This window comes from Pocillopora verrucosa, chromosome 14 (assembly GCF_036669915.1).
Source record: "Pocillopora verrucosa isolate sample1 chromosome 14, ASM3666991v2, whole genome shotgun sequence".
Taxonomy (NCBI): domain Eukaryota; kingdom Metazoa; phylum Cnidaria; class Anthozoa; order Scleractinia; family Pocilloporidae; genus Pocillopora; species Pocillopora verrucosa.
This window is the reverse complement of record NC_089325.1, coordinates 9,088,632-9,114,102: the sequence shown is the minus strand read 5'-3', so window position 1 is coordinate 9,114,102 and position 25,471 is coordinate 9,088,632. Positions and strand designations below refer to the sequence as shown.

Here is a 25,471-nt window from a genome sequence, read left to right as displayed (position 1 = left end):
CTACTAATAATTTGGTGACAATAATATAAAACACATTTTCAATTCTCTTTCTGCTGTAGTAAGAAATCAAAACAGTGAATTAAAGATGCTCTCCTTTTCAGCCTGCATCCCTCCTGGAGAATCCATTACTGCTACTAGTGGTCACATTTCCAGCCCCAATTTTCCCAACAACTATGACGCAAACAGGAATTGTACCTGGAATATCACAGTACCCACTGGGAAAATCATCAAACTAACCTTCTTGAACTTTACCCTGGTAGCAGGTGAAAACGATGACTGTGCTGGAGCGGCAGCAAATAGTGCCCGAGTCTTTATCACAAACGTTGCCTCTCATGGAGGAAAACCTAATGACTTTAAGATCTGTGGTCAAAAGCTTCCCCATCCTGTGTACTCCGAGGGAAATGTCATTCAAGTGAGATTTGAATCGCGCACCGGCCTTGTAAACAAAGGGTTCAATGCAACCTTTCAGGCGATAGATGGAGATTCACGTAAGAGCTTTTTCTTCAGGTGTAGTTTATGAAACATGTATAGAAGTGTACTGAGCATGTTCTCTATTGAACTAAGCGAGAATTTTGTTGAGTATAACCTGAAAATAATGAGGTAGACAATCTATGAACAGCTATAGTCTGTAGAAAGAAAATTGAATGTATTCAAGTCTTTCACTCGGACGCAAGCTTTTTATATTTCATGTCGGTTACACTGATATATGTTTAAACCCGTCAACATACGGAAAAGGAGCTGTAGACTGTATTGGAAATCAACCAGTTAACCACAGTGGAGTGTAAAAATCAATACTAAAACAGTTTTGGATGTCTGACACTGTCTTTGTTACTCTTTTTAGTGTGCCCAGCAGATATGATTCTCGATGAAACATCAGGTTCTTTCTCCTCTCCATTTAATCCAAGAAACTATCTATCCAACCAGACATGTAGCTGGAATATTACAGGGAAACAAGGATACCGTGTTGAGCTCACAATACCAGACTATAATCTTGAACGTTGTGGTGGCGCTGCTTGCTCGTGTGATTATATGGAAGTTCAGAACAGCTTCAGTGATCAAGCGCTGCCTGGAAAACTATGTGGTACACCTAGGTTTACTCCTGTAAAGTTTTATTCACTGCACGAAAGCTTGAGGGTGGTTTTTGTGTCCGATGATGCAAACATGGATTATGACGGATTTGGGGCAACTTACAAGCTGTTGAACTACAGTCCTCCAAGTAAGTAGAGAAAACAACTTTGGTACATCTAAGAGATCGTATCAAGTGACACCGCTTGTTTGCTGCTTAACTGCCACAAATATTAATAAAAGACATATACTCTTCTCTTCTACTTATTAAGGAACAGTAACTAATCATCACCACGAAGGGGAGGGGGGATGGAGCATTTTGGTTGTTTACCAACAAAATTTACCCGATCTCTGATATTCTGTAATATTCTTATATTCCGCCCTTAGTGGCAGCTAATTGGCAGTCAACTTTGTAATTTTTCCCATTTAAACTCTGTTGGCGACGACTGACCCATCTACTCCACCTCAAAACCATGATAGTTTCCCCACAAAACTCCCTTCATCCCTTCCCCGGGCTATCAGATAGCAGGTTCCTTACTACATTGGTCTGAGATCACCATCTTCAATATATTTTTTTCTTTTTGCAATTGTGCACTGCCCAAAGTCAATCTCCTTTTTGAGTGCCATATGCGTAGCTTCTCTTCCACATCAATCCATGATTAGTCTCCCACATTCACATAGACATTGTCTTTTTTACAGTTTGTCCAAGGGAAGCAATTCCTCTCTCAGGCAGCGGCAAAATAAGCAGCACCAACTACCCAAAGAGTAATTACACTGCTTCCAGAAACTGTACCTGGAACATTACCGCACCAGTTGACAAAAAGATACAGTTTGAGTTTACTGACTTTGCCTTAAGTGAGTGTTCAGCCAGTCCTTGTTCGGATTCTTGTTCTTATGTGGAGCTTTATGATGGTGGGTCAACAGGTTCGCCTTTACTGGGGCGATTTTGTCAGGGGTCGCCATGGAATGAGCTTCAGTTCTCGACTGGAAACCAATTGTCTGTGATGTTCCATCCTGGACAAACAGTTGCTCGTGGATTTGAAGCACAATTTTCTGTACTGTCTACCACAACAACATTACCTTCAACAGGGACAAAAGCGACGAACGAAACAACAACAAGTACTGAATCAAAAATAAGAACTGATTCAAGAATGGCAACTACGACGAGTTGTAAGTACTCTGTGAACTTTCTTTGCACTGAATATTTCAGATTAATCAGACGTTTGTTTTAATTAGAACAATTAAACCGCAGCCCCCATCCTCTTTCATCGTCTTAACCCTGAAATTATCTTGAAATGCTTTGCTCTTTCAGTGACTGGTTCCAAATAAGAGACAACATGTAAGCTCTGCCAAACATCCTTGATTACTTTTTTACAATTGCAATAGTGTGTTACGTTCAATGAACAAAATAATGTTGGTGGCTGGGGGGTACTTAGCTTTCAAAGAAAATATTTAATATACAAAGACGTTTTTATTTTAACTATCTTATTTCGAAGTAACAAATCTCGGTTCTCCCCAAAAGTACCTTAACCCTTAAAACGTCCCTGTTCTTTGTGAGCCCATTACAGGCTGACAATCAGTTCTTTGAAATGATTCATAAGTGCGATAAATCCAAGGGGTGGGGTGAGGTTTGTTGACGACCTTCTATTGGGTTGACAGATTACATAAGTGACTGAAATTATTAGAGATCTTTAACCTACATATCTTTGACAATCAATAATCATCATATGCTATTACTAAAGTAAGCAGTTCTTAAAGACTTTCTAAACATTTTCAATTATTTGTAGTGCCAAAGAAATCCTTATCGGCAGGTGCCTCCGTAGGAATAGCATTGGGTAGTGTGGCTTTTGTTCTACTCGTCTTTATAATGGTTTACTCTTGCCATCGTCACGGTGAGTCCGTTCGCTTCCTTTCTTATGGGAGAAGGGTCTGATGCAACAATCACCTCCCAGTTCGTCCTGTGCTGGGTAGGGTACCTTACTTTTGGGATTTCTTATGACGAGGATAGATGATTAGGCCAGTCTACTCCTTGAAATTTCTTTGAGGGTTGCTAAAAGTTTTAGTGGAGAGAACTAGTGGGCTGCATTAGAGGGCTCTACGAAGTCTCGCATTTGCCTCTCCTCAGGGGATCGTAGACACTTCCGGGAGTGTTAGAGGTCTTTATCTGAGCGGATTTTAAGAAATATTTTCTAGGGCCAAACGTGGAACCCGCTATTATTTGGGAAGAAACTCTCTATGTCTTTAGTCCTCGGGAGAGTTTTAATGGAGGCAATTGGCATGGGAAGTAAACCATTCCTAGCGGTACCAAAATTCGAACCGTATTCCTCTCTTGGGGTTCTGCCCTCAAACCTGCTCTCGACGTTAGAATAAATTGAAGAGTGCAACATCCCGTAATTTGAAACATTGCTTATTCAACAGTTAAAAAGAACAAGAGAATCATTTCTCCGAGTAACGAAGGCACTGAAATGGAAGAAAACCAGCAAAGAAATAAAAGCGGATGTGCACCCGACACCTGAACATGAGTTACGACAACCCTAAGCTATTTGGATCAATTGTTTCATTTCATGTATATTTGGGCCTTAAAAAGCTTCATTGGGTAGCAGTCAATTGATTTCTTTTCCTCGATGACCGCCGAAAAAACTCAAACGAGCTCACCTACCAGCCGCTTTACGGGATTGTGGGCCCACAATCTTTTCCATTTTCAGGGAGGAGTTTTCAGGGATAACAGAAGGGGATCACAACTCAAATCATCCCACCTTCCTTGTCCCTCAGGGGATGAATAATGAGCGGCCCTTTTGAGTCATTTCCACAACGGATACAGTAATTCTTCTACCCTATGTAATGACAACAATTAACAATTGGTTTATACGTCAGCGTGCGTTCATCGAGATATGAAGCACGCGGGAAGTTTGGAGAGCACGAAAGATGCGTAAGAGTTGCTCGAGGCGTAGCCGAGGGATCTCGAGGGATATGCTTGCTGACGTCATGAGCGTGCACAATAGGAATATGAAGTACGCTCGCGCAATTGAATTTGATTAGACAAATTTACTAGCTATGTTATAAAACGATTTGATGAGTGATTTATCCAGTGAGGTTTAATTGGGTGAAACTAACAGATTGTGAGAAAGTACGACAATAGCTCGTAGTTGTCATTTAACCTGGTTCGCCTGGACTCACAGTACATGTTTGCGTAATTCGATGTTTAAAGTACAATAAAGTAGTTTTCAATTGAATTGTTTCGCTTTATTTCTTACTAAAATTGGCCATATTACCTTGCACCACTACCCTTACCGCATCCTTTCGGCGATGTACGTTGGATAACAATTGTTGAATATTCTTCAGTATAATGTAAAAAAGGTGTGAACAAGTCTGAGCCCAGGATTCTGTAAAACATCCATGTTTGACTAGGGAGGGGGGGGGGAAGTGAGGGGGGTAATGCTGGTTGGACTCTGCTACCCAAGTGTATAATTTCTCACATCTTACGGAAACTGTCAAATACGTTACAATGACGTGATGATTCTTGATACGCCTCACTTATTCCGTTGTTGGCTCAGCAAGGTTACATATTTCTGAAGTTAAATATAAAAAAGACAAGCCTGTCTCGCTCAGTTGATTCCAACCTCCTTGATTCATCAGTGTAAAGAAAGCGAACGCCTTAAGAAGAAAGTAAGCAGTTTGAATACGAACATGATCACAGCCTGGATCGTGATTCGTTTTTCTGGTGAGTAAGAGTTCGTTTAAGGTATAATTGATACGGTCTCCGGTCAGTCAACTCATCGTATTTGCCTCAAAGACATTTGAAGGATATGTCTCTGTACGGTAATTTTATGACCAATACTTTTGTATCACGTTCTTTCCTTGACTTCATCAAGTGTTCTGATTTCAAGAGGACATTTCAAACATCATTACTTCACTGAAGAGATTTGTTTTGAACATTTTCCGCGTCATGTTACCCCGGCATCCATTGCTTTCTTCTCCCTCAAGGCCAGCTTAGGGTGATAGGTCCCACCATGATTTTGTTCATCGATACAAATAATGCTAGTCTGAAACATTTAAATGATGTTTACTTAGTTCAACGACTTATATTTTTTCCATGTACAGGTGTCTCTTCTAATTGAATTGCACAACAAGAATGAAACGCATTGATACCTGTCGACTGAATTTCAATTTTTCCTAATATGCTTCGACACACGCAAAGTACTTTGCATTTCCTAGCTTCATGAGCTTCAATTCCAAGGATACAAAGCGTATTTTGCGGTCAAATGCGAATGTAGAATTGATTCTCATGCTTAAATATGAGGATACGTTAGAACAGAAAGCATCAACTCAATGAGTAAGTTAATCCTGGCGTATGAAATTAACAGCCGATGATAAAATCAGAAGACATTGCAACTCATTACAAGTCAATGTTCTGATCTCGATTTACATATCATTTTCAGTTACACGTGAATTTTAAGGTATCCTTATTTTCTTTTTTGATACCGGGTGCGATTAGGGTTAATGGCTCTCTTCAATACTGATTTTGTTGAGTTCGACAGGGTGACTAAACAAGTGAACTTACGTTTCGCTCGCCATTTGATTTCAGTTGCTATTCTTAAATTATTGCAGTGTAATGTTGATGACGAGGAAATCTAAGGTTGGAGCTTGGATTATTCGTTTTGCGATACGTTTTTCTGCGTTATCAGTCTTTCTATAGAAGTATTTTCAAACGATTCTACACAGACTCTCGACGCTTACAACGATAACTCTGAATTACTATCGCAACGAAGTGAGTTCGCACTTTACCTCTCAATGTTTCCCAGCTTTAATGAATACTGTGTATGCTGATTTGTTTGGTTGGAAATCAGTTTTTATTTTACTTTTGTTTTCTTATAAAGTACACTAATAACTTGAACCGTTTCAGCGGTTTATAGAAAGAGCAGGAGGAGGGGTTTCCAGGAAGAGAGGCTTGTTAGAAACTTTTCTCACGTGGAGGACTTACTAGAACGAGAAGTGAACAAGAGGATGTTCAGGGCATTTCTATAATCTCTTAGGAATTTTTAGTTAAAAAGTCCCAGCGGTCTAACTAGTGAAAGCCTGTGAAATTTTGGTGTTGCTTCTGTCTTACAAGATGCCATACCATACAGGCAGCTCAGTCGGTTAAAATCTGCGAGAAAGGTCTATTTTACAGGTTAGGATCGACAATTTCTCGAAAGTCGAAAGGATCTACCTTCACTTCACAGTAAACTCCAGCTCTCTCACCCACTTGAGAGGCGTCTAATGTGAGTTAGGATTACAATCTTAAATGGCCTTCAAAAAAGTTTCTTACCTACAGCATCCATATGGGAACACAACTGAGCTAAAAATCTTGCAATAAACTTGCGTCTCACAAAAAACCTTTAATTGCTAGCCTTAAACCAGTTTAAGAGATCAGGTGCTCAGAAAATACACGGAGGAGTCAGTTTTAATGGAAGCTAGTCCAAAATTCAGCTGAGAATTCTCTGTGGTCTCGCATAGAAACCATTACAATTTACAACTTCTAAGAGAAGTCGACAGGAACTTTGTCCACTTTCCCCCTTGGCTCAGATGACATCGAACTTCCTTGCATTTGGGATGAACTGTTTCTAATCCTTACTTGTCTTTGTTGCAGTTGCCTCCTTGACTCTAGTGACAAGTGATCGTAAGTACTGATAATCTTTTTATATTTCTATATTTTAATGAATAGTTTTGTTTCGTATTTAAGTCGACAGGGTTTCTTACTTATTACTAACGATAATGATTGAGTTGGTGCGTAGCACATTTTCAATTCGACATTGCTAAAACTTTTATCATTTTTAAAGACATGGTAACAACAAGTATGAAAAACAATTTCAAGTTCTTCATTATCCAGTTCTTTCGTCTACAGTAATAAATCGATAGAGTGAGAATAAAAAGTAGTTAGCTTTTTAAGTTTAAAAAGCAAATATAAATTATTTGAATGGAATAGCTGATCTTTCGCCAAACGTGCCTTAACCCATTAAACGAACTCCATGTCGATAAGCTCATCCGGCAGGCTGACAATCAGTTCTTCCAAATATTTCGGTGGTGCGAGCGTTTGAACGTTTTAAGCTCGCGATCGTTTTGAATGGTTTATCCGACCGGCCATGTTTGATTTGGAGTTAGAGTGGCCAGTGGGGGTAAGGGGAAGGGGAAGGGTGAGAAAGGTGATTTTCACTCCCCCTCCTCCCATACCCCCTTCCTTATTTTTGACCGTTGACCGTCGACCGCCTCCTTGGTACAAATTTCTTTTTCTCCCCACCGTTCCGCTGCCGTTAAAAACAAAGATGGCGGCCATAAAAATACTGAGCACTCGCCCGCCAGAATTACGCCTGTTCTCCGGGCTAACGTAACATGGAATCTATTTGTTAAATAGATAAAACCTGTATTCAGTGTAACAAGTCATGAGATTTACTATCTTTTTGTTATTTTTTTCAAAGGAATTTGATCGTATCTTTAATTATTTAGTATCGATTGACGTAAACATACCCACTGGAACCGGTTTGTTTTAATAAATAGATCATGCTTCTATAACATGATTGTCTGAGCATTTCTCTCTCTTTCTATAATTTATGTTACCCGGCAACCAACAGTACATAGCAAGGGCTATTGTTTTCAGCACATGTTTTGGTTACAAGCCTTCTCCTGAATGGATTGAAACCTGTGATCCGGAAAAACTTCCGTCTGACGAATCTATTGTAAATATGGTTTGCGATACACAATATTTTTAAGAGTTTCAGGACTCCATATGTTGAGTAAGTATTCTAAATATGTAAAATCAAATAAATCGGACGTTCAATATATTTTCCCTTGCTTGCTGTATATTACTCTCATGACTGCTATGCACGATTGCATCCATACAAGAACTTGCACCAGCAAAGTCCAGCAGAGGCATATTGTGAAAATGGCGGCAAATTTGAACGTAATCGAAAAAATTATTACAGGATTCGCAATTAGATCAGTTCAAGAACAAGGTTTGTTAATTCACGAGTACTGTCGGTTGACAAAGAAAAAAGTTTTAGACTGCAGGTGGCACAAGAAAGGGGTAATAGAATTCAAGTTTATGAAGAAACCGCGTGCTATGTGCATGTGAAGTAGACTGAGGTCGAAAGGTTACATCATTTCTATTTTCGTCGACGGGAACGCGTTTGTTTTTTTTCGAGGTGTGGAGTTTCGTCGAGTGGAATACGCTGGCATCTCCGTGGTTTACAATTCCAAGATTCTCAAGGTTTTAAGGCACGCAGAAAAGTAATATGAATTCTTTATGGGCATTGCAATTTTTTTGTGAGAATATGTAAGTGAATTTTAATGACCAAAAGATACAATAGTCTTTGAGAAACGTGACCGAAGATGTGAACATCAATGGCTCTGATTTCAAATGTGTGATATTCCGATGGACAATAACAGAGGAGAAATATGGTTACCGCATATTGTTCTGTTATCGTTCAATATTGTTGTGATATCATTCAATATTGTTGTGATATCGGTCAATACTTTTGCCAAAGGGCTACTTGATTAACAATCTTCCCCTCTGAACACAAAAGACTTCAAAGTTGTTTCAGCGGTTCTTCTTATCAAAATGATGTCCATTTCAAAAATAAAGTTTGACATGCATGCGGTCTCGATACTGCTTCGCGGAATTTTGAACAAATTTTTTTCTTTTAATCTTTGTATTTCCAGTACTGTTTTAACCTAACCACCTCCTTGTGTTGAAATCAGGACCGGGTTCAGGGCTAACTCCAAATTTAACATGTAAAAATTAACATATTTTCCAATTCCTACGTACAGTTATCTCACTTCTCCGACTGGTGAACTCATCTGATGGTAAGTACTGTTAGTCGGCGGCATTTACTATTATTTAGGCAATTTTTGTTTCCCAAGGATGCTTTATGATCATCAGATATGATGAAAGCATGAAACCATGAAAAATGGCGCCATGAATTGGTTAACAATTGCTCGAGCATCGTGCGCTGATGTCCTTGTTTGTGCTATAACGTGTCGATATTCGTAAGGGATGCATATGATATTCGTGAGGATGTTTTCAACAAGCAGAGCAGTCTTTCCTAAACTTGTCAAAGCATATCTATTACTGAGCATTCTGTAGACCTTTCAAGGATTAAATTTGTATATTTCTGCACGTTTTGACTTGACTGCCATAAATTCACCCATCCAAGCTAATTTGAGGGTCTGTATGGGGTTAACTGACAAGTGACAAATGGCAAAAATTTTAAAATCTAACTGACAACTTACATTTGTAAGTCATTTGTACTGACAGTTGGCAAAAGACCGGATCGCCCGAAATATCCTAAAAACTGGATGTAAAATCAGGAAAGTTTATTTATTTTGTTCAATAAAAGTACGCTTTTTAATACGCATCAGCAAGAGTACGCGAGAGTGTCATATTTTGTTAATGATTGCCGCATGGATCATCCACATCAAGGTCATATGTCACATATCGGTTGTATTGTCTTTGATACCCAACTCGATCGTCAGATTACGCCATGGCCGTCAATGCTGGTATTTTAAAAGCTGTTGTAAGCTTTTATCGAATTGATTCGGAAACGGCATTTGAGCGTCATGTAAGCCGTATTCCTATTAAATGTAAACGCCGTATGGACGCTGAAAAAGCACCTTATTTCATTCCTTGGCTTATGGAGTTGTCCAGCAAATATGGCCTCGGAGATTTTGATGTGAAACTTTATCCCATGGCTCCGAAATCAGGGGGAACGAGCAACAATTTTGCCTTAACTACGAACGAGCAATGGAATCGGGAGCTTCCTACCATACTGGTTGGAACAGGAAGCGAATTAAACAGTATGTATTGGAATGGTTGGGTATTTGGTATTGATATAAATGTATCAGTTAAAGCCTGCTCTGTTGTGTAGAACACCTATAGATACCGATTTATAAGCATTAAAGCATAAAGCGCACGTCTCTTCCAGATGCCGTAAACAAAGAATCGTATGTAAATGACAACATCACAAAGACCGTTTCTGAGGTGAAGCAACGGCTCAGTATAAAGGAAATCACAGCAACAAATGGCCCTGAAGGAACTGTGTCTCATAAAATTCAAGTCTCACTTAAACTTCTCGAAGAAGGAATGCGCTGCCTGCACAACAGCATAGCTTCAATTAACAACGATTATCTCGAAGACATTGAATTGTGCACGTTACTCACAATTGTTGTGGAGAATCTACACGCAGTCTCCCATTTTAAGGATGAGACCTTCACCGCATTGCCGTATTCCCAAGACTTTGGAATAATTACCAACCAAGTATTTTACTCATGAAAAATCCTACTATCGTGTTCCCCACAGCACCACAGAGTTTGCAAGTGTCAACTTTATATATGCGACCGCTACCTTCAGAGGAGATCAACCCCGAGACTGAAAGTGTTATGAAAGAATCGGGAGTGGAAGCGTAGAAGAGGACAGTGGGGGTTTTTCCTTGCCCTGCTTTTGAAGGGTCCCCTCGTCAAGGAGAGAAGGAGAAATGAACTAGTTTTTACTAACAACGTCACTAAGTAACGTCAGAGCACATTTTATGGCTCGACAACGACGACACTGGCGACAAGTTCGTTTTCTCTGAGGTAAAAAATAAAAGACTTGTCTCTATTAGCAAGCCTAATGCTTGTGTTTGTGTTCACTCGTTTATAGCTTTTCCGACTGCCTCAAGCTGATGCTAAACTTAAAGGAAAACTGTTCATTACAACATATCAAATAAATTTTCTCTCTCTGATATTCTTGATGGAACTATGTAGCTCCAAATGCAATGTCAGTGGCTGCTTTTGCAAACTTGAGGTCGAACTCAAACCTGTGAGCACGTAGATTGCAAAATCTGTCAAAAGACGACCAAAAAATATGATGCCCATCTTGTCAGGTTTAATGGGCTAAGTCACGCAATTCGAAGTAATGTAACAATCACGAGCAGATAGGAACTCACTGTACACCATTATAGACCGCGTGCATATTGACGAGATCATTACTGATGCTTCCGGTTTGAGATCTCACAAGTTCCCTCAAGAGGAAGCGGATAGAATTGAACGACTGTTGAAAGGTGACATTGCCTCTGACGACGAACTCGTCGAAAATGAAGAGGTATCCGATGAGGATTCTACTGATGAACCTCCTAAACGTGCGTTTGTAAGCACCAGGTTGGGGAATTCAGCAACTCGCTTACAGCTGTTTTGATTTATAACCAGACGTGTTGAGGATACTCTTTGCTAGTTCAAAATGGGTAAACCGGATAAACGGGCAGGTTCACGTGTTTCTTATCAGCTGAGTTATGAACTCTTAAAATGAAAATGGAAATATAACAATCACATCGCCGAAATCACGGGAACTCAATAAAGGAGGAGATTTACAGCTTTGTAATTTTCACGTTCGTACTAATTGATATCAATTTTAATTTAATTAATTTAGTGTTTGTTAAGTTTATCTTCGATAACAGTCAGCTTTGATCTCCTCCTATTTTTAACACCTGTGTCTTTTTTTTTCGGCTTTTACCTTTTTTTTCTGACGTTCTTTTGACGTTTTAAGCTGTTTTTGAAATGTGTCAGTTAATTCAAGAAACAACATCCTTCAAAATTAATTTCTCCAAATTTCTTTTACTATTACTCGATCATAATCGATCTACAAAGAAACTGCTTCGCAGCATTTGTATAGCCCTTTTTACAGTTCCCGGCGCCATATTGGATTAGTAACCGCGCACACACGATAACGAGACTGCGGTTGACCCGGCGGTTCTTTCAAACAGCTGATCTACTGACATTTCACGTTCTAATGCACTTTTCAATGCGATTTCTCCCTTCAAAATGGTTTTAATACAACGATATGAAACTTCCGTCACTAGATGACATCCAGAAACTCAAAGCATTAGATCTCAGGGAGACTTAAAAGTCTAATTCAGAATCGGTGGGCGGAATTAGAGCCGACGAAAGTGTGTTGAAAGTTTATACTTTGCTGATGTGACACGTCCTCCCATCGAGCAGTGGAGAAAACCGAGAACTTCTTATAGGTATCCAGGACCTATAACAAAACCAGAACGACTTCAAATACGACGCAACTATGGTAAGGATTCAGCCCTTGAATGGTCGGGCGATCTCCGTAATTTACCTGCGATAAATTTCATTCAGCTTTACGATTACCCCGTTGCTTCCACACGAAAATACCGCCACAACATGTTGAGAGGAACGCATTACGATAAGCTGAAATCCTGTAAGTTCTTCTTCGAAGAAAACGTGAAAAAACTGGAGGGCAAAATTTTTGAAAACAAAACTTATGTAATGGAAAATGTTCTTCACTCGATGAAGAAAACACCTAACAGAGCTGTTCTGGAGTTCTCACCTATGTGTGATGTGTTACGCGCAGAGTGTACGTACTCTGCTGTTCTCGGTCTCCGAGTAAAAGGAAAATGCAACCACATCGGAGGAGTGCTGTTTGCTATTGAGGATTTTATAAGAAGGTTCCAAAATAACCCAAAGCCATTAACCAGCACGCCGCGGCTCTCAGTGTGAGTGATACCCCGCAACCAAAGAGTGGCAGCGAAGCCAATCGACAAAGTATTGATTAGAAAGATTCCAGTTTTTCAATAATAATCAGGTAGGAAAACAAATTCAAAATTTACAACAGTATATAAGGTTTGGAATTCGCTTTTTTTTTTTTTTTTTAATAGAAATACAATGCGCTTACGACCATATCTCGAGGACGACCATATCTCGCGGACGAGAAGGAGTGAAGTGGGATTCCTCTCTTCCCCTCTAATATCTCGCATCTTTTTTCTTTTATTCAAACTCTCGCAGAAGAATTATCCAAATGAAACTCTTTATGTCGAAAGCATAAAGCACTTTGTGTCGACCTCTTCGTACATACCATTATCTTATGACTGAAGCACTGAAATTGTCAGACTCGTTAATGACGTCAAGGACTCGCTAGCCTTTATTCGGTCTGCTGTCTTTCTGCTTGCAACCATATTTCCGCAGTTAAATACGAAACACAACTGACTTATGTCGCTCTGTTGATTCGACCTCATCGATTCTTCAGCGTGAAGAAGATCGAGCTCCGTAAAAATTGAACAAGAAGTTTGAATACCATCATGATTTCAACCTGGATCTTGATTACATTTTGTGGTGAGTGAGAGTACTTTCATGGGAATGATTAATGCGCAAATTTCACTTCACTGATCATACGTGCAACAAAGGGAGGTAATTCTTGTCAAATCGTATGAGACAAATTAAATGCCAAGTCATGCTCATTGAGGAATTCAAAACACTTGATCGCTCGCTGAATAGGTGTAGACATGAACAAAGGTACTTTGCATTCTTAGGCTACTTTATTTCAAGGAATATTGAATCGTTTCGTATCAAGAAATGGTCCATTGTTTCGGGTCAACTTTTCCATTAAGCATCAAATAAAAGTCCTGAGTAATTGGTAGTCCTGAGGGGCGGAAAAGCTTGTAACTGATCGAGAAAATTATCGGAGTGACAATTTTGCTGCACAGGGGGAGTGGGTTGTGAAAATATGCACTAGTAAAATCAATCTCCATCGGTGTACCCAAGGGTAGACTTGACCCTCGTCTAACGCATCGAGCCAAAGATTCGCAAATTCAAAAATAATTAAACTCATCCGTATTGCAGTGACTCATTTAAACCACCTCTCTCTATATGTAAGTTAAGTGGAGATTTGTTTCTGTCACTCAAATAGACAGAAAACGTTAAATCGATGGATAAGTTATTTCTGACACGAGAGGAAGTTAACATCAACAATTGATGATAAAATATAACGACAACGCCGGCAAGTATATATCACTGAACATTTTAACCTGACTGCACATTCATTGAAAATAGCGATTCACGTATGAAGTTTTGCCAACAGGTGACTGTTTATTTTTACACCAGGAGCCATGAATATGAAAAATTCCTGATAAGACAGTAAATTCCGAAACCGACACAATTCCACCTACAGTCCACCATATGATTTCAGTCGCTGTACTCGGATTCTTGCAAGGTATTATTTACGACATTGGAATTTTGTTTTACTGTTAAGATTCGCTCTTTTACATTTGTTTCTTGTATGATATCAACAATTATACCGAGATGTTTTCAAACGGTTGTAAAGATACTTTTTCCGCTCACATTGATAACTCTGAGTTTTGAAACTTCAATATCCCCACTGGGTAACCCGAGAATATTTGACTGTCGTCCGTCCCCGGGGGAGAATTTGAACCGAAAGTGACAAGTCTTTCTAGCGGAAGACAAGGTTTTATCTCTTATTATAGAGGGTGTTACAGGTACAGAGTTCACGTTCGCGGGCGGATGGCTCAGAAGAAGAGATCTACAAGTTACTGATAAATTTTAAAGCTTGGTCAATGAGAAGAAAGTTACGGTCGCCGATTTTGCCTCGTATTAAAAAATTTACTATTAAATCCAGCACTTGAGTTAGACATTTGAACACCATCTTGGCTCGGCAGGGGAGGAGGATTTGAATAAATCAATTTTCAAAAGTTCAAATGCCCTGGGGTATACCCGGGAAGATGTTGAAACTTCCACTTGATCGACGCATTACTCTCGCTGCCTTTTGAAGGAGACCCTCGTCTATAAGAACAAACCCAAAACTTTGAAGAAATGAGAGACTTTGAGGCTGAAACGAAAAGCACTGAAAGAAAGTCATTGAGGCAAAAGTTAACGAGATTTCGAGATCGGATGAACACTTTGTGAAACCTGGTGTCGCAATTTTTGGGACAGGAAAAGTGGGAGGGGAGGGTGTTTAAAAAACGCACTGTCGGGAGCCAACAGGAAGTCATATCATTTCTCCTCGCTTTGATGAATATTGTGTAAAGTCTCTTTTTGGTTGGTAATTGTTGAACAGAAGTTTTTTTCATAAATTTCAATGACAATTCTGTGAAGTGGCAGTGGGGTTTTCAGAGCTTGTACAGCATTTAGAGAATTTCTATGCTCTTTCATTTCTTTTATTTAAACTTTTTTAAATGATGCAGACTCATCAATGACGTCAACGTCAACTAGCCTTTATTCGGTCTGTTGTCTTTCTGCTTGCTTCCATATTTCCGCAGTTAAATACGAAACACAACTGACTTATGTCGCTTTGTTGATTTCGACCTCGTCGATTCTTCAGCGTGAAGAAGATCAAGCTTCGTTAAAATAGAACAAGAAGTTTGAATACCATCATGATTTCAACCTGGATCTTGATTACATTTTGTGGTGAGTGAGAGTTCTTTCATGCGAATTATTAATACGCAAATTTCACTTCACTGATCATACGTACAACAAATGCATCTAGAAGTCACATCTGTTTGCTTTTACAGGCCAAAGGTTTGAATTATTATTCTGAACTTGATTTTGCTCTGTCTGCCAACCTCTAATCGCTAATAATCAAACCATGCGGGTCAAATTAAATGTCAATTCATGCCCAAACTGATAGTAGATCGTTCGCATAATAGGTTTAGACATGAATAAAGGTACTTTGCATTCTTAGGCTACTTTATTTCAAGGAATATCAAATCGTTTTATACCGTCACACGCAAATGGAGATTTGATTCTTACACTCAAATAGACAGAAAACGTTAAATCGATGAATAAGTTCTTTCTGATACGAGAGGAAGTTAACATCAACAATTGATGATAAAATATGACGACAACGCCAGCAAGTATATTTCAACATTTTCACCTGACTGCACATTCATTAAAAATAGCGATTCATGTATGAAGTTTTGCCAACAGGTGACTTTTATGTCCTAGTTTTTTATTTTACACCAGGAGCCATGAATACGAAAAATTCCTGATAATACTAGATTCAGTAAAATCCGAAACCGACACAATTTCATCCACGGTACACCATATGATTTCGGTCGCTGTACTCGGATTCTTGCAAGGTGTTATTTACGACACTGGAATTTTGTTTTACAATTAAGATATCAACGATTATACCAAGATGTTTTCAAACGGTTGTACAAATACTTTTTCCGCTCACATTGATAACTCTGAGTTTCGAGACTTCAATATCAAAAAATTGACCATCAAATCCAACACTTCTTTCAGATCTTACGTATGCAGTAGGTAACAATAATTCTATAAGTTAATGGCGTTAAGTCTGATTTCCATCCTGTCTTCTCCGGTGTACTTTAAGGATCCATATTAGGAGCTCTACTATTTCTTATCTATATCAATGTTATCCCTAAGTCAACTACTTACTTTTCTAGTAAGTTTCGGGAGACAAATCACGCCTCACGCTTGTTCATAAATTCACGAATCTCGCTCTTCTCTCCGTTAAATTCACGCGTCACATACGTATTTTTTGATGTCTCACACGCACACATAAAAATTTAATCAGTTTGCCTCAGATCAGGTTAAGCGGGTGTTAAAGAGGCGCAGAAAATATGAGATATTAACATGTTGAAATCAGCTCAGAATTCTTTGTGGTATCATGAATAGAGCTATCGCAGCTTAGGGAGTTTTCTATGCTGTCCCCTTTTGCTCAGATGACCTCAAACTTTTTAGCATCTGGGATGAACTGTTTCTACTACTTACGTTGAGACACGTGTTCACATGTTCGTTCTTTGTATTTGTTGCAGTTGCCTCCCTGACTCTGGTGACAAGTGATGGTAAGTATAAATGTTTGTCTTACATGTCTGCATTTCAATCAACAATTTTTGTCTTTGTTTAAGTCAACTAGAATTCTCATTCTTAGTAAAGATATGGTAACGAAGGTGCTCGTTTGCAACACATTTTAAATTTCTATTTGCTTGAATTCTTTTGTCTGCAGTAAGAAACCAAAAGAGTAACTGAAAGATACCTTTTTTTCAGCCTGCACCCCTCCTGGAGAATCCATTAATGCTACTAGTGGTCACATTTCCAGCCCCAATTTTCCCGACAACTATGACACAAGTAGGATTTGTACTTGGAATATCACGGTGCCTGGTGGGAAAATCATCAAACTGACCTTCTTGAGCTTTACCCTGGTAGCAGATGACAACGATGACTGTGCTGGAGCGGCAGCAGATAGTGCCCGAGTCTTCATCACAAACGTTGCCTCTCATGGAGGAAATCCTGACGACTTTAAGATCTGTGGTCAAAAGCTTCCCCTTCCTGTGTACTCCGAGGGAAACTTCATTCAAGTGAGATTTGAATCTCGCACCGGCCTTGTAAACAAAGGGTTCAATGCAACCTTTGAGGCAATAGATGGAGATTCACGTAAGAGCTTTTTCTTCAGGGGTACTTTATGAAGGAAGTATAGAGGTGTACCGAGCATATACATTATTGAGCTAAGCGACAACGTTGTTGAGTAACAAAGGGTTCAATGCAACCTTTGAGGCAATAGATGGAGATTTATGTAAGAGCTTTTCTTCTATAGTAGTTTATGAAGGAAGCATAGAAGTGTACTGAGCATGTACCCTATTGAACTAAGCGAAAAGTTTGTTGAGTGTAACCTGAAACTAATGAGGTAGACGATCTATGAACAGCTATTGTCCGGAGAAAAAATAATTGAATGTGTTGAAATATGTGCATTACACTGATTTATGTTTAAACCCGTCAGCATATGGAAAATGAGCTGAAGGTAGTATTGAAAATAAAGCAGCTGACCTCAGTAAAGTTTAAACTCAAAACAAAAACAAGAGCTTTTTCGTCAGGGGTACTTTATGAAGGAAGTATAGAAGTGTACCGAGCATATACATTATTGAGCTAAGCGACAACGTTGTTGAGTATAGCCCGAAAATAATGAGGTAGACAATCTATGAACAGCTATAGTCTGTAGAAAGAAAATTGAATGTATTCAAGCCTTTCACTCGGACGCAAGCTATTTACATTTCATGTCCGTTACATTGATTTATGTTTAAACCCGTCAACATACGAAAAAGGAGCTACAGGTATTAAAAATCAACCGGTTAACCACAGTGGAGTGTAAAATTAAAACTAAAACACGTTTTGAAGCTTGACACAGTCTTTGTTCCTTTTTTCAGTGTGCCCAACAGATATGATCCTCGATGAAACATCAGGTTCTTTCTCCTCTCCCTTTAATCCAAGAAAATATCCATTCAACCGCACATGTAGCTGGAAGATTATGGGGAAACAAGGATACCGTGTTGAGCTCACAATACCAGACTATAATCTTCAACGTTGTGATGGCGCTGCTTGCTCGTGTGATTATATGGAAGTTCAGAATAGCTTCAGTGATGAAGCGCTGCCTGGAAAACTATGTGGTACACCAAGGGATACTCCTGTAAAGTTTTATTCACTGCACGAAAGCTTGAGGGTGGTGTTTGTGTCCGATGATAAAAACATGGATTTTGACGGATTTGGGGCAACTTACAAGCTGTTGAACTACAGTCCTCCAAGTAAGTAGAGAAAACAACTTCCTAAGATCTATGAGTTCGCTGAGAAAATGTGTTACATGCAATAAACTCACCCACGCAAGTAATAATAAGGAGCTTAGTCAATAAGAGTGGAGGTTCTCTCTGTTATCAACTCAGGGTGAATGCGAACATCTCTGATGTAAAGTGTAAGCGGTGATGTACTGGGAAGCCATGCCAACCTTAATTGAATAAAGGTAGTAGGTTTCCAAAGAAACTGTGGTGCTGTGTCGGTCGCAGAGTATAAGAAGATAATTTGGTTTCATTAACTGAGTTGACAATGTAAATTGGTCACCGTAACGAGCTTCAAATATTCATATTCTTGCCTCGGGGACACTCCCTTATAAGAGCCATACTGGAATATATCACTGTAAAGGGTATGGTTTTGAGCCGCTATGGTTTGTATTGACTTTGACCATTAGTCGAGTCAACAGTTGTATGGTAAGCATTTCGATTGGTTGTTATTTATCAGCTATTGGAGAACAGAAGCATAAATGACATCACCATTTACAACAATTTGCTTCTTCATCGTATATGAAACAATTAGATTCCACATTGTCGTGTGTCTGTTGAGAAAGAGATGCCAGATGACGTCAAACTGTGGTCATCAGTGACACTAGGCTGCGCCTCGTGTGCCACTTTTTTGTTCTTACCGTGTGGATTTTGACGGCATCTGCGAAAGAAACCATATATCTATCACTAATCCATGTTCACTCTGGCCTATTCCAAGAGTTCTAGTTAGTTAAACAGAGCGAAACAGACAAATGCAAAATAGTAGAGGCGTAGTGAAAGAGAGGGTGCAGTTTGGGTCTCGTAGGAAAAAGAAGACGTTGATAACGCAACATAACCCACCCCTCCCTCGTTTTTTCACCCCTCTGCTACTCTCTCGCTCTTCAATATGGTATTGCGTTTTACCAACTGAATGCCCGGAACAGCCTTTGGTTATTCTTCACACTCACATGCTCCTTTTTTCATTGTATACAGTTTGTCCCAAGGAAGCAATTCATCTCTCAGGCAGCGGCAAAATAAGCAGCACAAACTACCCAAAGAGTAATTACACTGCGTCCAGAAATTGTACCTGGAACATTACCGCGCCAGCTGACAAAATTGTAAACTTTACGTTTACTGACTTTGTGTTAAGTGAGTGTTCAGCCAGTACTTGCTCAGATTCTTGTTCTTATGTGGAGCTTTATGATGGTGGGTCAACAAGTTCGCCCTCGCTGGGGCGATTTTGCCAGGGGTCGTCTTGGAATAAGCCTCAGTTGTCGTCTGGAAATCAAATGTTTGTGATGTTCCACCCTGGACAAACAGTTGATCATGGATTTGAAGCAAAATATGAGTCCACAACGACCGATCGTGAGTACCCTTTGAACTCTATTCTGAATATCCTCTTTTATAAACATCAGATATTTTTGTGCGCGAAATTGGTCTCGACGCGTTACGAAACCGACCATACCCCAAGTTTCAACTTATTCCATACTTCTACATTTTTAGGTGACAGACAGACTTTCGCCGCTCATCACGATCACTCTAAGTTACTCTCACTTTCTTTTGAAAGAGCAAGCGTTTAACTTTCTCTTTCACGAGGGTCTCAAGGAGTTAACCGATAGCCGTCAAACGGCCAAAAAATTGACCCAGTAGGCGTAAAAATTGACAGACTTAAACCGTTAGTCGTAAACAATGTTAACCGTTAAAAAATAAATTTTAGTACAAAAATGGAATGATATTAACCGTTCGCGTTAGCCGTAGAATCGCTAAAGTTTTTTAGCGTTAGCCGTAAAAGCTATCACCCTATTGAGACCCCCTTTCATTGGAACTGTTTGGTGTCTGGTTATTAAAAATATAAAAAAGTGAATGAAAACTCCTCTCTTTTTCAGCCTGCAACCCTATTGGAGAATCCATTAATGCTACTAGTGGTCACATTTCCAGCCCCAATTTTCCCGACAACTATGACACAAGTAGGATTTTTACCTGGAATATCACGGTGCCTAGTGAGAAAATCATCAAACTGACCTTCTTGAGCTTTACCCTGGTAGCAGATGAAAACGATGACTGTGCTGGTGCGGCAGCAGATAGTGCCCGAGTCTTTATCACAAACGTTGCCTCTCATGGAGGAAATCCTAATGACTTTAAGATCTGTGGTCAAAAGCTTCCCCCTCCTGTGTACTCCGAGGGAAACTTCATTCAAGTGAGATTTGAATCTCGCACCGGCCTTGTAAACAAAGGGTTCAATGCAACCTTTGAGGCAATAGATGGAGATTTATGTAAGAGCTTTTCTTCTATAGTAGTTTATGAAGGAAGCATAGAAGTGTACTGAGCATGTACCCTATTGAACTAAGCGAAAAGTTTGTTGAGTGTAACCTGAAACTAATGAGGTAGACGATCTATGAACAGCTATTGTCCGGAGAAAAAATAATTGAATGTGTTGAAATATGTGCATTACACTGATTTATGTTTAAACCCGTCAGCATATGGAAAATGAGCTGAAGGTAGTATTGAAAATAAAGCAGCTGACCTCAGTAAAGTTTAAACTCAAAACAAAAACAAGAGCTTTTTCGTCAGGGGTACTTTATGAAGGAAGTATAGAAGTGTACCGAGCATATACATTATTGAGCTAAGCGACAACGTTGTTGAGTATAGCCCGAAAATAATGAGGTAGACAATCTATGAACAGCTATAGTCTGTAGAAAGAAAATTGAATGTATTCAAGCCTTTCACTCGGACGCAAGCTATTTACATTTCATGTCCGTTACATTGATTTATGTTTAAACCCGTCAACATACGAAAAAGGAGCTACAGGTATTAAAAATCAACCGGTTAACCACAGTGGAGTGTAAAATTAAAACTAAAACACGTTTTGAAGCTTGACACAGTCTTTGTTCCTTTTTTCAGTGTGCCCAACAGATATGATCCTCGATGAAACATCAGGTTCTTTCTCCTCTCCCTTTAATCCAAGAAAATATCCATTCAACCAGACATGTAGCTGGAAGATTATGGGGAAACAAGGATACCGTGTTGAGCTCACAATACCAGACTATAATCTACAACGCTGTAATGGCACTGCTTGCTCGTGTGATCATATGGAAGTTCAGAATAGCTTCAGTGATGAAGCGCTGCCTGGAAAACTATGTGGTACACCAAGGGATGCTCCTGTAAAGTTCTATTCACTGCACGAAAGCTTGAGGGTGGTGTTTGTGTCCGATGATAAAAACATGGATTTTGACGGATTTGGGGCAACTTACAAGCTGTTGAACTACAGTCCTCCAAGTAAGTAGAGAAAACAACTTCCTAAGATCTATGAGTTCGCTGAGAAAATGTGTTACATGCAATAAACTCACCCACGCAAGTAATAATAAGGAGCTTAGTCAATAAGAGTGGAGGTTCTCTCTGTTATCAACTCAGGGTGAATGTGAACATCTCTGATGTAAAGTGTAAGCGGTGATGTACTGGGAAGCCATGCCAACCTTAATTGAATAAAGGTAGTAGGTTTCCAAAGAAACTGTGGTGCTGTGTCAGTCGCAGAGTATAAGAAGATAATTTGGTTTCATTAACTGAGTTGACAATGTAAATTGGTCACCGTAACGAGCTTCAAATATTCATATTCTTGCCTTGGGGACACTCCCTTATAAGAGCCATACTGGAATATATCACTGTAAAGGGTATGGTTTTGAGCCGCTTTGGTTTGTATAGACTTTGACCATTAGTCGAGTCAACAGTTGTATGGTAAGCATTTCGATTGGTTGTTATTTATCAGCTATTGGAGAACAGAAGCATAAATGACATCACCATTTACAACAATTTGCTTCTTCATCGTAAATGAAACAATTAGATTCCACATTGTCGTGTGTCTGTTGAGAAAGAGATGCCAGATGACGTCAAACTGTGGTCATCAGTGACACTTGGCTGCGCCTCGTGTGCCACTTTTTTGTTCTTACCGTGTGGATTTTGACGGCATCTGCGAAAGAAACCATATATCTATCACTAATCCATGTTCACTCTGGCCTATTCTAAGAGTTCTAGTTAGTTAAACAGAGCGAAACAGACAAATGCAAAATAGTAGTGGCGTAGTGGCGTAGTGGCGTAGTGGCGTAGTGGATTTAGGGCAACTTACAGGCTGTTGAACTACAGTCCTCCAAGTAAGTAGCAAAAATAACTTTGGTACATCTAAGTCGATCGTATCAACTGACTCAACTGCCATAAAAATTTATGAAAGACATATACTCTTCTCTTCTACCTATAAAAGAACGGTAATTAATCATCACCACAGAGGGGAGGGGGAGTGGAGCATTTTGGCTGTTTAACGAAAAAAATTTACCTGATCCCTTATGTTCTGTAATATTCTTATATTCCTCCTTTAGTGGCAGCTAATTTGCAGTTAACTTTGTAATGTTTCCCATTTATACTCTGTTGGCGACGACTGACTCGTTCTACTCCACATGAAAACCATGATGGTTTCCCTATTAAACTCCTCCATCCTCTTCACAGGCCATCAGATAGCAGGTCCCTTTTTTGGAACTGCGCATTGCCCAAAGCCAATCTCCTTTTGAAATACCATATGCGTAGCTTCTCTTCCACACCAATCTATGATTTTTCTCCCAAACTCATATACTCCTTTTTCATTGTTTATAGTTTTTCCAAAAGAAGCAATTCCTCTCTCAGGCAGCGGCAAAATAAGCAGCACAAACTACCCAAAGAGTAACTACACCGCGTCCAGAAATTGTACCTGGAACATTACCGCGCCAGCTGAAAAAATTGTAATGTTTACGTTTACTGACTTTGTGTTAAGTGAGTGTTCAGCCAGTACTTGTTCAGATTCTTGTTCTTATGTGGAGCTTTATGATGGTGGGTCAATAAGTTCGCCTTTGCTGAGGCGATTTTGTCAGGGGTCAACCTGGAATCAGCCTCAGTTCTCGTCTGGAAACCAAATGTTTGTGATGTTCCATCCTGGAGAAACAGTTGATCGGGGATTTGAAGCGGAATATTCAGTATCTTTTCCCAGACCAGCAATATCGACAAGTCAACCGGCGACGACATTTGTACTGAAAATTGCAAATGAATCGGGAGAGAGAAGTAGTAAGTACCCTGTGAATTTTCTTTGCGTGGAATATCCTGGATTATGGTAACCTTCAGCGGTCGACTTGTAACCTGACCCCTAATCGCTGAAGAAATCGTTTGAATAATTTGCTCTTCCAGTGACTAGTTCCAAGCAAAAGACCTAGTAAATATCTTTAAAAATAGTGAATTATATTGCAAAATTTAAAACTTAATTTTTTCGATTGATTGTAGCGTCGAAGAAATCCTTACCACCAGGTGCCGTGACCGGAATTGCACTGGCTGCTGCGATTTTTGTTCCACTCATCATCATAAGGGTTTACCATTACCATCGTCATGGTAAGTCCGACCGCTTCCTTTACTGGCAGGAAAAGGATGAGGTGTAATAATCACCTCCCAGTTCGTCTTGTGCTGGTTAGAAGACCATAACTTTAAGATTTATTATGACGAGGATAGATGATTAGGCCTATCTGATACCTGAATTTTCTTTGATGGGTGCTAAAAGTTTTAGTGGTGAGAACTAGCGGGTTGCATTAGGGGGTTCCAGAAAGATCAATTTGCCTGGTATACTCTCTCAGGGAATCTTAGATACCCCTGGCCGTGATCTGGACGGATCTTAAGAAGTAATTTTTCTATTGCCATGCATGGTGTCTCCTATTATTTGGAAAGAAAATATCTATGTCTTTGGTCCTCAGGAGAGCGTTTCAGGAGGCAATTGTCGCAAATACGCCGCACAAAGCTATAGCCCGAAAGAAACAGTCTGAACAAACTAATTATAGCATGAGCAAAGGTTAAACCATATTCCCCTCTTGAGAACGTGCTCTCCTGTACGGTTTTAATTTGAAACATTGCTTGTTCTTAACAGTTAGAACTCATCCTCTGCCTAACGAGGACAAAGAGAATTAACAAGCAGCGGATCTCCACCTGACACCTGAACATGATTTACGACAAATTTATTATAAAGTTATTACATTATTACAATAAGTTAGGAGACAGTGTTCTCGAGTGGTTAGAGTGCTGGATCTTAAGCCCGGTTATCTCTTTCAGGTCCAGGTTCCCACGCTACCACTCAACGTTTTTATTTTTAAATAATAATAATAAAAATAATAATAATAGCAATAATAAAAAAAATAATAATAGCAATAATTTATTAGCTTATATTGCGCATGCTACTTGACGTAATGATCGCGTGCACTTCACCAAAAAAATATGGAACATATGATAAAATTAGCAGATAAAATACGATAAAAAAGCTAAAATCGCTTAAAAATTGCGATATTCTCCGTTACTTTGAATTCAACACCTCAGCTGCACTCTCAAAGTAACCAACTGGTCCACTTCCTGTCAGTCGGGATTAACAACCAGTTTACATTTATTTGGAATATCTGTTGCACTGTGTATATTTAGGCCCCCAAAAGCCTCATTAAGGAGTGGTGAATTTTTTTCCCTCGATGAACGCCAAAAAACTCAAACAAGACCGACATAATAGCCGCTTTACGAGATTGCTGGCTCACAATCTCTTCCAGCCTTTAATTGAGTAACTTCGGCGGAGATCTAGGTGGATAAACTGGAAACGATTGTGTCTATCCGCCCGTAGTTAAACTAGATCCAGACCCTTGAAGTGTGGAAACATAAGAAAGCTTTGAAAAGTGACTGAGACAATACACAAGTAATTTAAACTTAATAGTTATATTAAATCAACGGTCTCTGGCTCACATCCCAAAATGTTCGTCTCACAACAGTCAGTTAAAAAACTAATTAATTTGAATGAGTGGATTGAAAACGTAGAGTTAAACTTTTCTTGAGGAGGAGGAGAGCGCCAGAGACACCCAAAGAGTCCCATTATTGACATTCAACATAGAAAATAGCATATAGTATTTCTTTGTTTTTTTTAATTATGTTATTTAAAAAATAAAGATGGAACGTGTGTAGTAACAAGCGAGATAACTCAACAAACACAGCAAGCACGCCTCCCCACC

The 25,471-nt window shown here is 39.4% G+C and overlaps 2 protein-coding genes across 2 annotated transcripts; both read left to right on the top strand.

Moving 5' to 3' along the window:
• Positions 1–85: 85 nt before the first annotated feature.
• On the top strand, positions 86–3,581 carry LOC136278230 (CUB domain-containing protein 2-like). The gene is made up of 5 exons (XM_066161715.1): positions 86–488; positions 842–1,216; positions 1,765–2,235; positions 2,853–2,957; positions 3,484–3,581. The coding sequence occupies exons 1-5, from the start codon at positions 86–88 to the stop codon at positions 3,579–3,581; spliced, it is 1,452 nt and encodes a 483-aa protein (XP_066017812.1).
• An 11,409-nt stretch (positions 3,582–14,990) lies between these two features.
• LOC131777731 (cubilin) lies at positions 14,991–25,413 on the top strand. Its single transcript, XM_066161897.1, has 10 exons — positions 14,991–15,294; positions 16,665–16,694; positions 16,897–17,283; positions 18,051–18,425; positions 19,425–19,796; positions 20,318–20,704; positions 21,333–21,707; positions 23,070–23,513; positions 23,727–23,831; positions 24,358–25,413. Exons 1-10 carry the CDS (start codon positions 15,261–15,263, stop codon positions 24,396–24,398), a joined length of 2,550 nt encoding a protein of 849 aa, XP_066017994.1. The 5' UTR covers positions 14,991–15,260; the 3' UTR covers positions 24,399–25,413.
• Positions 25,414–25,471: the final 58 nt, after the last annotated feature.

Bases quoted from the DNA above. Each gene is read 5' to 3' on its own strand.
- LOC131777731 (XM_066161897.1), top strand. From the start codon at position 15,261: ATGATTTCAACCTGGATCTTGATTACATTTTGTG. The intron at 23,514-23,726 runs GTAAGTACCCTG...GATTGATTGTAG, and splicing joins TGAATCGGGAGAGAGAAGTA to CGTCGAAGAAATCCTTACCA. The intron at 23,832-24,357 runs GTAAGTCCGACC...TGTTCTTAACAG, and splicing joins TTACCATTACCATCGTCATG to TTAGAACTCATCCTCTGCCT.
- LOC136278230 (XM_066161715.1), top strand. From the start codon at position 86: ATGCTCTCCTTTTCAGCCTGCATCCCTCCTGGAGAATCCATTACTGCT. The intron at 489-841 runs GTAAGAGCTTTT...TACTCTTTTTAG, and splicing joins GGCGATAGATGGAGATTCAC to TGTGCCCAGCAGATATGATT. The intron at 2,236-2,852 runs GTAAGTACTCTG...AATTATTTGTAG, and splicing joins AATGGCAACTACGACGAGTT to TGCCAAAGAAATCCTTATCG.